Here is a 14069-nt window from a genome sequence, read left to right on the forward strand (position 1 = left end):
ACCACCTTGTCAACCTTATGAGATGATGTGGGGAAGATGCCCATGCTGTTCCATGCTCCAGCGAAAAAAACCACCCCAGGAACATCTGGTCTGAGCTACCAGTTGAAATTCATCACCTGTTGTTCAACCAGCCTGCTTGCCTGCTAAAACCATCAGGAAATGCAATGCCACAAACCCCATGTGCTACTTTACTCAAATCAAGTAGCTCTGAGATGAGGACCAAGCATGGATGAAAGCAATTCTATGGCCATCAAGACAGAAGAGTTTGGCATTTGCTCAAGTTCACCATAGATCTGGAGAAACAGATCCAGTCGGGGACAAGGCTAAGCGTTACAAAATCAGCCATTGCCAGAAAATAAAGACTTCTTTCTCAAAGCATAATACATGGTTTGTGGCTCCCTGTCACTGAAAACAACCCTAAAAATGTTAATCCACCAAGCACAGACAAGCCAGAGCCTTCCTAGAGAAGGACCTCCAACCGCCCAAGTGGAAAGCTACTGTGGAGACATGGTGAACTCGCTTCCTTGAGTACAGCACAAAAACTTCCTTGTGCAGAGAAACCCCAAGAAATGAGAAGGCTCCAAGCATCTCTCAACTTCTCTGAAAAAAATAATCAGAGATGTCATTAAACTTCCCAGATTTTAGAGCAGAAACTCATATGAGGCATTCCCAGCTTTTGCAGAAATGCTGCCAGAAAGGGAAAGAGTGCAGCAAAAATACTATATGTATTCAAAATACAAATATATTCAAACATATATATCTTCAATGTATATATTCAGATTATTTCTTGGGAAAAATGTAATCATGCAGCTTTACAGAGGCTGTTCTTCCTTGAGAAGCATCCCAGGGAGCTGCTAAAGCTTTGCACACATTACTATCCTGGCTGTATTATCCTTCTTTTGGGCACAAAATAAACTATTTAAAAGAAAACCCAAGAAATCTTGATGATTCATTGTTAGCTGGGGTGACCTGCTGCATTAATTCACTGTCCTTCATACCCTTAAACCCGGCAAACAATATTTAATTCCTCTCTAAGGAGGACGGTGAGTGCTTGAGCATCCTCCACCCACCCTTCCTCGCTCAGCTGTACTGCTGCTGCTGTTTGGGGACTGCAGCATAAGCCTGAGCAGGGACCAGTGGGGTTAAGAATAACCCATATTTCCAAGAATAACCCCACATTTCCAAGTCCTTAAAAGCTATAAAACGAGGCAGCTTTCTATTATTCAATGTGGTTACAAGGCAGGGAACATCACTACCGTATCTGCTGCATGACTGGGCAGATATATAGTGATGCATTGCTGCGTTACTCCCAAAATACATGCAAACACCAAAGCACTGGTTGGAGAGACCTCCAGGGATCTCTGGTCCAAGCTCCTGCCTGAAGGATGGTTATTGCCAACATTATACCAAGTTCTGTGCCTAATGTTTTTTTATACAAGCTTGGGATCACTGTCTGAAAAGTATTTAATGAAAGAAAAAGAATGAGAGACATTTACCTTTTTGGAGCACTTGGTTGTGGTTTTAAGACAGCACTTCTTGTGACAAGCATATTTACATACTGCAATGAAGAAAAAGAGTATTTAATAATCCAAAAAGTCAGATCACTGGAGAAATATGAATTAATATGAAACAAGTAGCTCCTCTCAGGACTAAGCAGCTCAAAAGCACATTGAATTTGCAGTTTCCAGGGGCTAAGTCTGTATTAGAGCCACTCAAATCAAAAAAAATGAAGCCTTTAATTTTAAAGGTCCCATATTTAAGTCCCTGAAACATTAAAAAAACCCTGATAGATCAACTGGGAAAATAATCCATGAGTCACTCTGAGCTATCAGACATGGATACCCTCAAAGAGGTTGGAAATAGCACCTAATTTGTATTCTTCCTGCACTGGACATCAGCCTGAAATACCCCAGGGTTGATACTTTCAACCTAATCACAGAAATGTTGGAAAAACCAAAGCAATGGATCAACCTTTCCCATTGGTCCTCTTCCATTTTCCCGATCTCCCCAAAAATTGACGTGCCTGGAGGTCAAATATGCTAAGCCAAATGAATTTGCTATGGTCACGAGACCCACAGGCATGCTCCAGGCTGAAGCCGTAGGGCATGTTTGCCATATCCAACTCTACTATCCTTCTTACCATGACATTTAAATACAGTTTGACCATATGGGATGAGCATATGACCTTACGGGATAAGATGTGTAATGCAAAGCTCCCATGCACAAAACTAACTGTACCACGAGGACTGGAAGGACTGCAAAGACTGCTGGGATGGACTTAACTAGCTGACTTCAGAAACCCTTAAGATCTGTCTCAAAAGCTCTTTTAATGTTAAAAAACCCAAATTATTTGAGAGTGGGGTTGCAGGAAACAGCAGCAAACACCTTTCAAAATCCCAAAACTCATCACTGTCAAACATACACATGAAAAAACAGACCAAAGAGTGTGTGCTTACATTTACAAACAGAAGCCCTGTCCATTATCCAGATCAAGGAAGAACAATATTCACAGTAGGTAGGGATGCTGTACTGGGTTGCCTTAAAGATGTGACCGTTGTGCTCTTCCACCTGCGACAATAAAGGTTGGGTGGTGAGAAAAAGGAGATGGGTGCTTAGCCTGCTGCAAAATGAGGAGATGAACATGGTCAGCTCTCCAACTTTTAGTTGTTATTTGCTGTTTTTGTTTCCTTTTCAGCCCAATAACCCCATAGGCAACCCAAACAGACATCTAGCCTGTACAGGAACCAAACAATCATGCAAGCAGGTTAGAAACTGTGTTTGACTGAGGTTGGCTGGTCAGCTTCTCCATGTTAAGAAGGTCTTCTATGCATCCATGGCCCCTTTTTGCTCTGCACCTGCATGCTTCCTAGTACTATCATATCCTCTAGGAAAAAAGGACATGTAATCTCCTACATTTCTGACATTAGAGATTTAAAACACACACCATAAGTTCATGCAGAAACCCAGAACAACACTTTCTGTTTTGCTCTCAGTTCTTCTATAATAACTCTTGACATTACGTTTACTGCCTTGACTGATGTGGGACATGTTTTCAGAGAACAACCTACAGCGATCCTTGATCAAGCAAACCAAATCCACCTTGTCCATCTTTCTAGCACGTCCTTTCACGGCTGCACATTCATTACAGTGTCATGTTCAGATCTTAGCATAGGACCTGTCATGAACAGGTCTCTTATCGCTCATCAGTCTGGCCACAAGGACATTAATTTTTTAATGCACAGGCACAGAGTGCTCAACTCACCACATCAGCTTCCTTTTTTCTTCTCTTTTTTCGTTCTGTTTTTGGCACCTGGTATTAAAAAGATATTTAAGCATATTTATGGGCAATTTCCCCAGCTAAACTGTGCAGAGGGCTTGAATCTAATGTTGCCCACTGCTTTCCAGCCCCCGCCTCCAGTGGACCTGCAGCCCCAGGATAGTCACTCTAGAAAACTCTCCTACAGATCACTCTGTTTTCAGAAATCCCCTGGACAACTGTCCCCATCTTCAGCTCGGAGTTGAGTCTAGCTGCTGCTCTAGCTCCAAGTCCAGCAGCAGTGACCTAAAGCTCTCCCATCTCATGCAAGACACCCAAGGAGAACGTGGCACAGCACTGCAGCTGGAGCTTATGCTCAGCCTGCTCCAAAGAAAACCTGCCTGCAGAGGAGCTTGGGGAGGACTTGGAGCAGAAGAGCCAGAGGATGGGATATTTGTAGAATAAACACCATCTCCCAAGTCCAGCCTGAGGTGCCATGGTTGTCCTCACAGACAACACAGAGTAGAGAGTGAGAAGATCAGGTTTGTGAAGGGCACACTGCAAGCTCTGACTGCTCTAAAAACTGTACCTAGATCCCGAGGACAGCCACTGCCCATGTCCCCTTCTTCTGCAACCCAACTGATGGTGAAGTGTGTGGTCACTTGGGAAGAGGTCAAGAGACTAGGAAAGCTTGTATCTTTTTCTCTTTCCCTCAAAGATTAGAAAAACCACCCCAAACCAAAAAAGAAGCACCAGGAGCTGCCTTTCCAACCATCCACAGTTGGTTGCAGCTTTGTCCTGGAGACAACATCTATATGTTGGCATTGGCCAAGGCCCAGCTCAGCCCAGATGTGAACTGGGGTTTGCTGAGCCCAGTGAAACACAACCAATGAATCACACCTTGTGTGCCAGCTTATGTTGTCCACCTCAGCTTAAAGCAGAAGAGAAGATGACAGAGGTTCCCATGTGTCTACAGAGAGCACAACCCCATGGAAAAACAGTTCCCATGTGTCTACAGAGAGCACAACCCCATGGAAAGAGAGTTCCCAAACCTTCAAGGGGCTTAAGAAAAGCACTAACTACCTTCACGGCGGTGTAGTCCAAGGGTTTGTACTCTATCATATATTCATCCAGGAAGACTTTGAAGGTATTGACCCAGACTTTAACTGGAGACTCACTCCAGTCCCTCTGCTCAAGCCTCATGGTCTTCTCCAGAATCTGCTCGAATAAGGCGTAGAGGTCCTTATAGCGGATGCTTTTCCCATCATCCATCTTTTAAGGAAACAGAAGCAAAAAGAAAAGCTATTTTTATACACCCCAGACTGCCTATTCTGCTCCAGACAATTATTTCAGCCTGACCGGCTTCCAACCGCTCAGGGGAAGTCCAAGTATGATTAAAAGAAGGAAAAAAGGATCATCTAATAGAGTTGTTTCATGACCTTTGGCAGGGTGGCTTCTCAGTGCGCAGAGCAGGAGGATGTTAAGTGCCAGCTCAAGCCTTAGAGGGAACTTTTCGTACAGTCTGAGCAATAAAATAGCTTTTTTTGATCACTGTGATCATAAGCCATAGCAATCATTGCTCAGATTGAGAAGTAGCAGAAAAGCAGAGCTCCACATTGCTCAGATGCCTTCACCACTCGCAAATGTAACACAAAGGTTTCCAGGCACTTCGGGTGGCAAATAGGAGTTTATTGACTTACTGTCATCTCCCATTTGACTGGGAGCAAAGCTGTAACAAGGAGACCAGATATCTCCCCTCAATGTATATTGAGAGCTGGCTAATGAGGAAGAATTCAAATTTACAGCTTACAAGACTAAATACAATGGAAAAGCATCCATCCTTTGGGACGAGCAGACCAGGAATGGAAGGCTTGGCAGCATCTCCACCACCAGCAAGACCCAGAGTATCTTGTTTCTCCTGGTGGTGGAAGATCTCACCCATCATCCGGTCACTTACTGCCAACGCCGAGGAGTAAAAGCTGAAGATGTTTTGTCGGAATTCCTTCAGCGCTTTCTTGAACACGACATCCACCAGTGTGTCCTTCTTGCTGTCCTCGTTATCCAGTTCATTCATCTGGTAAACCAAAGCAGTTTATGCACCCATACCACTTTCGCTGCAGCAGAACACCATGTGAGATGAAGCAGCACTAACAAGCAGCTGCTCCACCATGGGCAGACTATGTTAATAATGATTACAAGGTAGTTTCTCCTGCATGCAAACTAGAAACATGAGCATTTCCCTGCAGCCTTCAACTCCTGCCCTCCTAGGTCACCCATTTCTGATGCAACCAGGGGCAGCTCAAACCAATGGAAGAACTGAAGCTGCTGTGTTCATGCAGAACAACCACACAGTGCATGCACAGCTTGCCTATCTTTTCTCCCAAGCCTGCCCTGGGGCATGCTGTGCACCCTTAGATGAATTATTAGTATTGCTACTGCTGCCCGCGGGATAATTTTGTTGCCTCTGTCTGCTCTTCGAACTCTCTGAACGATTTAGCTGGATCAATGAGGACAGGAGTTACCTTTTTCAGGAGAAACTCATCCATGCTCTTCAAGTCGCTAGCACTGGTTATGATCTGCAGTGAGTCGTTCTGCCACTGCACAGGCTCCAGAGCCACGTTGCTGATCTTGACACTGCGCTTGCGTTTCACTTTGGGAGAGGGCTCCTTGTTCTCCTTAAACTCCCGCCGGTAGATACCAGACAGCTCGGGACTCCGTGGGGGGGTCAGGTGGTGGGGACCCAACTCTATGGGTGATAATTAAAATGGGGGAAAGAGACTGAAGAGCAGATAAAAAAGAATTCTGCCACTAAAACAGGGAGATGGGCATCAGAATAAACTTGTGGAGGAGAAAAGCACTGTGTGGTACTCATAGGAAAATTAAATGTTATTTCTCCTTTGGTCTTTTCCTCCTTCAAGAGGGGAAACACCTGTCCATGTCCAGATGGCTGCCAGGAGGATTAGCGACACAGAATTCCCTGAAACCCATTCTGCATCCCACCCTCTAACCTACTTGCCACCGTTTTAGGTTGACGCTGTCCATGAATTCAAGAGATGTGAACGAGCATGGACATTCAATTTGTGCAGCTTCCCAACCTGTTTTCCCACAGCAGCCTCAGCTAGACCACACTATCGTACACAATACTCCCATTTACAGATACCCTAACCCTATAGATAAGCCAACCTTCCTTGGTTCTATATCTTTACCCAAACCCCTATATATTGGGCTACGCTTGGTTGTAGCATAAAGCCAGATTTACACTAGCTTTTCCCTCTGCCATGAGAGCGAACACAATTTCTCTGCTCCTTACAACACCAACACCATGCCACCTCACCACTTACCTTCGCCAAGCTGCAAGCCAGATATCACCTCCCTGCCAGGGGCTTCTTGCTCTGCGTACAGCTCCAGCAGCTCAGACTGGGTAGCAAGCTTCTCCCGTTGGGTTTTCTTCTCACCCTGCTTTCCCTTTGCCCAGAACCTCATCTTGGCTCGCTGAGGCCTGGAAATAAGTCATGGAAAGAGGAACCGCCTTAACTACAAAAATGGCCTTCTACCCAAAACTACCGCGAATCTCCTGGACCTTCATGGTGTTTGAGGAGGAGTTAAATCCACACTACTTCTACCAGGGAAACCAGGCTACTCGTTCTCAGGATAGGCAAGAAACTCAAGTTTCATGCAAGCAATTGGGTGGTTTGGAATGGGATGTCTAGCCCACGTCATCGAAACTTTATTGCGATGTGAGCAGGATGCCTTTTCTCATTGGGTGTGTCCACAGTCACGTAGCAAAGGTGGGGCCAGTAACTTGTGTGCCAGCTTTGGCTGGTGGAGCTCCAAAGGAGCTGGGTTGGTTCAGCAAGGTGATGGAGAGCAAGAAGGACAGAGGAGGGACTTGTCTCCCATCTCCAGTCATGTTTCCTACCTCCCATCCGGAGCTAGGCTCTTCTGTGCAGCCGCCAGCTTCCCGATTTCCCCCTGAGACATGGTTTTGTGCAGTTTCATTTGGCCTTCCCCAGAGGCGAATCGCTGTACTGTCTGTAATGATTCCAAGCAAGAAGCATTTAAAAATGAGACAGTTCTTGGGAGGCCAGCTGACTTTTTTTTTTCCTAGCAAAAATTGGATATTGCATCTGTTACGCCTATTTCTATCTGCCTACAGGTGAAAACCTACACTCCTGTCGAGGTAGCTAGAAGTAGAAAAATATTTTAATGACTCCTAAGAAAGGCATTTCCTTTGCTCCAACTCTACATCAAGGTCCAACTTTCTTTCTCCTTGAGCAACCAATGATGAAAATCAGTGTGCAGCAAGCCACAGGTCTTCATCACTCAGCCTGCATAACTGCTCCACCATCTTGGTCTGGGCAGGCCAGCTCTCCATCCCAGAAGAGCCATGTTAGCCATGACAAAGTGATTTGTGGTGTTCCTAGCACCAGAGGAACCTTCAACCACATGGATCTGTCCCAGCAGAGCTTCCTCCTCCAACTCTTGTTGAGGACTTTACAGAAAAGAAGACTAAAGTCTTTGCGCCAAGGATATGTCAAAATGAACCCTTTCGAATGAAGGGATTTTGCAGCTTTAAGACAAAGGATCTCTGCTTTCGCCACCTTTTAAAATGCCCTGGGATCATTTTTAAGGGTGATAAGAATTTGCAATAATTCAGCCTAAGAGAATTCCATTAAATAGCCCAGAAACAGTCTTGTTGTATTTAAAAAAAAAATAGCAATTTTTGTTCTTTATTTCCAATTGCAGCTGTGATTTTGGAGTCGGACTCCTGGAGGAGAGACTTTCGGCATGAGGAAAGCAGGGAATCAGCCTGTATGAAAGGATTTGGGACATGACAGTCAAATATCTCCTGTAGTTTTTCCATCACCTAAATATCTCAGCTGAACGCACTGTATCTTTAAGCATTTCTTTTTCTTCTATTAAAAATATTTCAAATAAAGTTATATAAAACATGGGCTGCAGGAGAGTCACATTTACCATATTTACTCTTCTTCAATGTTTTATTTTTCACCCCTGGACTAACATCTCTACCAGCCAGGAGATGGCAGCACATAAGGCAAAATTGCCACTGGGAAAGAAACTGCCTAAAACATCAAAGGGTTTCTTGTTCCTGTCGCTCTTAAATTTATGTTATGATCGCATATAAATTGTGAATGGATACTGGGAAAAAAACCCCCTCAAAACCCATAAAAGTGATTTCCATCCAGCCCAAACTTACTTCTTGCTTTTAAAAAAGACCTATTAAAATATTTGCCCCCATGATATAGTTTTATTCTTGAGTAATTTCAACCTTTTAATCACTTTCAGTGCTTTGTTTTTTTAAAATAAATGTATTTTGTGGGGGCATTTACTCCCTTTTTTTCTATCTCAAAGCCATTTAAAGCACATTGGTATGTGCTGACAGTGGCAGGCAGGCTAAGGGGATCGCCACAGCAATGCAGAGGTTGCTCTATAGGACACCATGTACACTTTCTTTTTTAAATATGTATCATATCTACTGCACAAGCAGATCTAGGATACAGATTTTGGAGTAGAGCAAAGCAAGTGAAACCCCTGGCTCATGCAGAAGACTTTGAGTCAAAAACATCTGTAATGCACTTTTTTAGACAAAACTGGAAGAAGGATTTTCTACTATTACTATCACCACTTCTCTCTGCTCTGCCCCAATTCTTGACCTACTACCGTTCAGTGTTTCCTCTGCTATCACAGCAACCTCTCCAGCTTTTGAAAGTAAGGACTAAAAGGCACTTTTGGTGCAAGATCCTTCTGTTTGAGGGACTCCTCCAAGAAGCTCTGAAGGGGAAGGTCCTGGTCTGGATAGTAAACCTTCTCAGATGTCAAGACAAGCCTCTGCACCAGAAAATCCCCGGCCAGGGAACACCACAAAGCATCATATGCAGGCAAATGGCAATAGCCAGGGGTCTGGAGTTGTCCCCTGGACAAAGAGGGGACCAAATATTTTTCCTCTGAAAGAGCAACCTGTATTTCACCCACCCGTGCTAGCAAGAGATAACTATGGCCAAGAGACAGGTCCCAGCAGGCAGCAGTGCTATGTGCTGCATTGAAGTGCTTCCTGAAGTGCAATGGTCCCTCTGAATGGCTTAGGACAAGAGATCTTCTTTCTTTGCTGGCTCTTAAGGTGTGGTTGGGATCAGCTGGTGACAGACACTTGGACTGATGTTTGTCAATTCATGGCTTTGGTATGGAGGTTGGAGCAAAACGACTGATCCGTTACCCAGGTTCCCCTCTCTAAGAGCCTCTGCTGAAGGAGGGTGTATTCAGAAGGTATTTCTGGTGTGGTTTCTGTAACTGAGGCTTTCCATTTATTTGCTGCAGGAAAGCTCTCCAGGCTTAGGTGCAAAACAGAAGGGGTATTAATATGTGCTGACCACACATATAGCCAGGAGCTATTCCTCCCACTTGTACTTGTCTCACCGCAAGGTAGGTTAATCCTTGCCTATTCACTAGCCAAAAAACTCAAGCAACCTTTGAATGCTTGGTCTTGTCAGGAAGCCCTTTAACCTTAAAGGCACCTTGGAATCAACTGTACCTTCAGCAGCCGCCTTATATACTGGTGCACCTTGGGTTTCAGGTCTGGCTGAAGATGCTCTTGGTCTTTGCTGCTCTGGGGTACCCCAGACTTAGGTCAGGAGCATCATTTTCTGGTGGACCTCTACTTACCAGCTGGTGATACACAATCATTGACTTGATGGTCAAGAAACCAATGGGCAAAACAGGCAGGTTCACGCCAGTGCAGCTGGTGAGCAATCACATGCTCAACTTCACAAGGTTGCATGTGATCTCTCTTTCATCTATCCAGCAGCTCTTGGCTGCTGAGCAGCACATTAAAAGAGGCTTTTTTGGAAAGTTGTAGCTGGGGGCGGGAGCTGTATGAATAAGCTATTCACTAGCATGGAAACCAGCCCACACATGGTGGCTGCCTGACTTGTCTTCATGTGAGCATCACAAGACACAACGAATGTATCTAAATAGACATCAACCTACTTGAATTTGTACCCAAACCAAGATGCACCAGTATTGCTCTGTCATTGGCTGCTCCATCACCTACAACACCCAACCGGGCTCTGCTAATAAATATGAATAAGTGGTCCCTAAATTTTGCTACTTGTGGCAATCCTGACCCAGCAAAGCCACAAGCCAAAGGGCTGGTCCCAAACCTGCAATATAGAATACAGATGGAAACACTGTACACGTTGTCAGGACATACAGACATAGGGTATCGCTGAGCACACGACTTCACGGGTAGTGTTTGCTAGAAAGCAGAACTCAACCGCACAAGGGGTGAATGTGCTGACTACCAGTTAGAGCTAGTGATGGAGACCAGAGTAGAAGAGGGATACGGGGTAGACAAGAGACAGTTGGCACCTACTACTACTTGCATGCGTTGAGAGCTGTTAAACCAGGTGAGCAGAGTCCCAAAGAGCATTTCCAAAGAGTGGAATGAATCAGGTCCCTCCCAAGGATGGAGCTTGCCAAGCACGAGCCCAGCACCTTTCGCATCCCAGTGGGAAAGATTGCTATGGCTAAAAAACCCCTAGCGCTTTGTAAGAGGGTAGCCTCCAGGAACACAGCACGGCACTGCAGGTAGAGCGCAGCCCCTCGCCCGGGGCTTTCGCCAGGCTATGTAAAATACTACATTTTACTACATAAAAATTCTCCCTTTCCTGATCTACAAGCAGGGAGATGCGTGAAGATGCAGCCAAGTGATCTCAGTTCATACAGCTGCGTCTTTCAATCAGGTTTGGAGTAGTCCTGGCTCAAAACCCCTGGAAATTTATCAAGAGCAACCTTAAAAATTCACTGAATTTGTAAGTCTCTGCCCTCTTCCAGCAAGAAAATTATCCCGGGAAAAATTCATCCTTTATAATAAAAGCTGCTAACAGAAAAGTCACGAAAAGCCCTTCTTGGCCATCTGCCTTTCTTGGAAAAGCAGATTTTAGGATTGCACGAGATGTTTGCCGGACCCATGGCAATACTGCAGCGCAATATAAATCGCTGACTTTGGTTTTCATGCTTTTCTTTGGTTTTATACTCAGCTCCACATCCAGCACCACAGCTGGAGCAGAGGAGCAAGGCAGCTCTAGTCAACACTCCACCTGAGCTCTTACGGCAGGAGAGGATTCCTGGTGTTTATCCACACTTCTATGGTAACATCTCTCCCACCTCAGAAAAAAAAAAAAAAAAAAAAAAAAAAAAAAAGAGTGGGTTGGAAGCCATTGGCCTCTTCCACTCCTGAAACCTCTCGGTTTGTGATTTTCTAAAAGCAGCTTATCCAGGCAGGAGATTAAGCCTGAGATGCAAATGCCCTGCAGCACAGGCTCAGGCAGGATGGTGCTGCAGCCCACAGACCTGCCAAGGGACACCAGTTACTGTGCTTGAAAAAGCCACTAAGGCTGTATTGTTGTTATGTTTTTTTTTTTAAAAACCCACTATTTCACTCTCACTGTATTTTTATTGCCCAATTTACATGTTTTTCCTTCCTCTTAAGACGCTGTCTGCCAGCATTGCTCCGATAATTGAGGACTGAATAATCATCGGATACTGTGGCTAAGGGTACAAAATCAAAAGTTATAGTAGGTGCAAGATTTATATTGTTTTCTTTGTTGTCTGTTGCTTTTTGGACAATATTTGCTTTGATCTTTTCTATGGATGTAAATCATTTTTAGAGCAAAAGGATCCTAGGGGGACTTTGTCATTGAGGTTAAAAACAAACAAAAAAAATAGGTAGCTGTGCAATACAAGTTGCAGTGCTCCAGGAAAGCTATGGAAACCATAGCTGATATTGAATCAAGCCAGAAAACATCCCCACGGCCAAGAAATACAAATGGTTTCCCCATTTCGCATCCGTTTCTGCTGTGTTCGCTGAGTTTACCCATCTACAGCATCCTTGGAAGTGGTAGAAGCAGCGGTGGAGGGATCAGTGCAGCTAAGGTTAGCAAAGAAAGGCTCCCGCAGCTCCGCTCACTCCCTTGTTTCATTTCCCCCACCATGTTGGAAAAAATTACCATTTCGGAGTCACTGTAACAGGCCTGCCCCAGCCGGGCTGCAGGCACTGCCTCAGGATGAGGAGGTTGGTCAGAGGAGAGAAGGAACTCAAAATTGCCATCGTAATCATCTTCCTCCGTATCCCCCTCCCCATCAGCAAAAGTACCTCTAGTCAAGAAATCGGAGCGCGTCCGCGCCATGCGGGCTTTCTTTTTATGGGTCGGTCTGGGAACCTGCTTGACCAAATGATAAAACAAAACAAAACAAAAAGTTTTTTAAAATGAAAAGGAGATTCTACCAATGTTTGGCATCATAGTGTAGCTCAAGTACAGCCTTAAGGCATCTCTGAGTGACATTGCACCCCACAGAGGGGACACAATATTATATCTAGTGCAAAAAAAAACCCCAAAGGACCAGGAAAAACAAAAACCAAGACAGCACCAGGTGAAAATGGAGAATCACGGATGTTACTCAGAAGTACATTAAACCAAACCAAGACAAGACTGCGTTGGACAGTGTTTGCCATCAGGACCACAAGATCCTTTTTATCCAGAGCTGCTATGAATTAATGTTATGGAGGCCTTTTATTTTTAAGAGAAGGAGTGAAGGTTGCCATACCATATCCCCCTTCCCTATGTCTGGCAGCCCTTGTGCTTTATAGTTAACTTCTTTGAAGCTTTTGAGGGAAAACTGGCACAATAAGGGTTTTTTTCCCTCCCATGTTCAATTAAAAGAGAAAATAAGCAAGCCACAACTTACCTCTCCTCTGCCAGACCCCGGCATCTTAAATGGCTTCCTAGCTAGTTCACCCTTGGAAAGGCACTGATGATTTGCTTCTCTGCTGAAACACAACAGAACAGAGATGTTTCATCTTCTCCTAAAAGCCTTCCCACCATGCCAGCCCGGCTCGCAGGAGCATACAAGTGCGCAGCCCAAGCAATCAAGACCAAATTGCAAGTTTGAGGTCACAGGGGTTTTGGCATCACTTTGAATTCTTCAGGATTTGAGTTAATACCAAAGGACAAGAAGATACAAAGTTCTGCCTGCCAACTCTACCCATCATGGTTGTTACGGATGGTACCTATTCACTTCTGGATTCTCAAATGTGATTGTTCTGTTGCAGAATAAAAAGTAAAATACAGGAATTTTAAATTTTTTTTTCCTGTTGCTTGTTCTGTGAATGAATCAGAAAAAGAAACAGAAAAAAAATTTCTGGGGGGAAGACCATTCTCAAATACTCACTTCCAAACCAATTCTCCAGGACCTCCTGCAGATTTTCATACAAACTGGTTCAGGAGGAGAGCATCCTCGCTTTGCATCTAACACAGCATTAAAAAATACACCCACTTAAGTTGCTTTTTGCTCAGCTCACTCTTTCTACCATCGCTTCTGACTAAAACCCTCACCATGCCCATGCACGAGGGATGCCACTGGCTCTATCAGGGGGCAAAGGACTGTTTTTTTTATTGACTGCTCCTTTTCCCCATCACATGTGTCTGGACTTATTTAAAAAACATGCACAAATTAAACGCAAATCTCCTCCCGTCGCAACAGCACATAAACCACAAGACTACTACGCTTGGCGGTACCTTGAGTTCTCAACAACAAACATTCACTGGTAGCTTTTACCTTGGAAAGGGCACAGCAGGATTTGGAGGGGGGGGGTTATGTCCTTTTTGAGCTAAATGGCCAAAAGCTCTCCAAAATTAAGCATGGTAGCTTAAGAACACTATAGAGTGGGAGCAGATGTTGTCCCAAGATCTTGCTGTGGTCTCTAGACCTTGTGCTGGAGCAGCCCATCATTTAA

At 44.6% G+C, this 14069-nt stretch overlaps 1 protein-coding gene across 10 annotated transcripts in view; it reads right to left on the reverse strand.

The window, feature by feature from the left end:
- Positions 1-14069, reverse strand: part of MYO9A (myosin IXA) — a 191585-nt gene that overhangs the window by 11424 nt on the left and 166092 nt on the right. For 5 of the 10 annotated variants that reach the window (XM_069797731.1, XM_069797732.1, XM_069797730.1 and 2 more), the window contains 10 exons: positions 13022-13103; positions 12283-12498; positions 7176-7288; positions 6598-6755; positions 5779-6002; positions 5214-5330; positions 4340-4528; positions 3263-3310; positions 2457-2568; positions 1497-1558 (listed from right to left, as the gene is read on the reverse strand). In XM_069797731.1, coding sequence (XP_069653832.1) covers positions 1497-1558; positions 2457-2568; positions 3263-3310; positions 4340-4528; positions 5214-5330; positions 5779-6002; positions 6598-6755; positions 7176-7288; positions 12283-12498; positions 13022-13103 — 1321 coding nt within the window. The remainder of the gene's footprint in view (positions 1-1496; positions 1559-2456; positions 2569-3262; positions 3311-4339; positions 4529-5213; positions 5331-5778; positions 6003-6597; positions 6756-7175; positions 7289-12282; positions 12499-13021; positions 13104-14069) is intronic. The other 5 variants (XM_069797729.1, XM_069797727.1, XM_069797726.1 and 2 more) reach the window with 5 other exon arrangements.

The sequence above is a fragment of the Haliaeetus albicilla genome, chromosome 12 (genome assembly GCF_947461875.1).
Source record: "Haliaeetus albicilla chromosome 12, bHalAlb1.1, whole genome shotgun sequence".
Lineage (NCBI taxonomy): Eukaryota > Metazoa > Chordata > Aves > Accipitriformes > Accipitridae > Haliaeetus > Haliaeetus albicilla.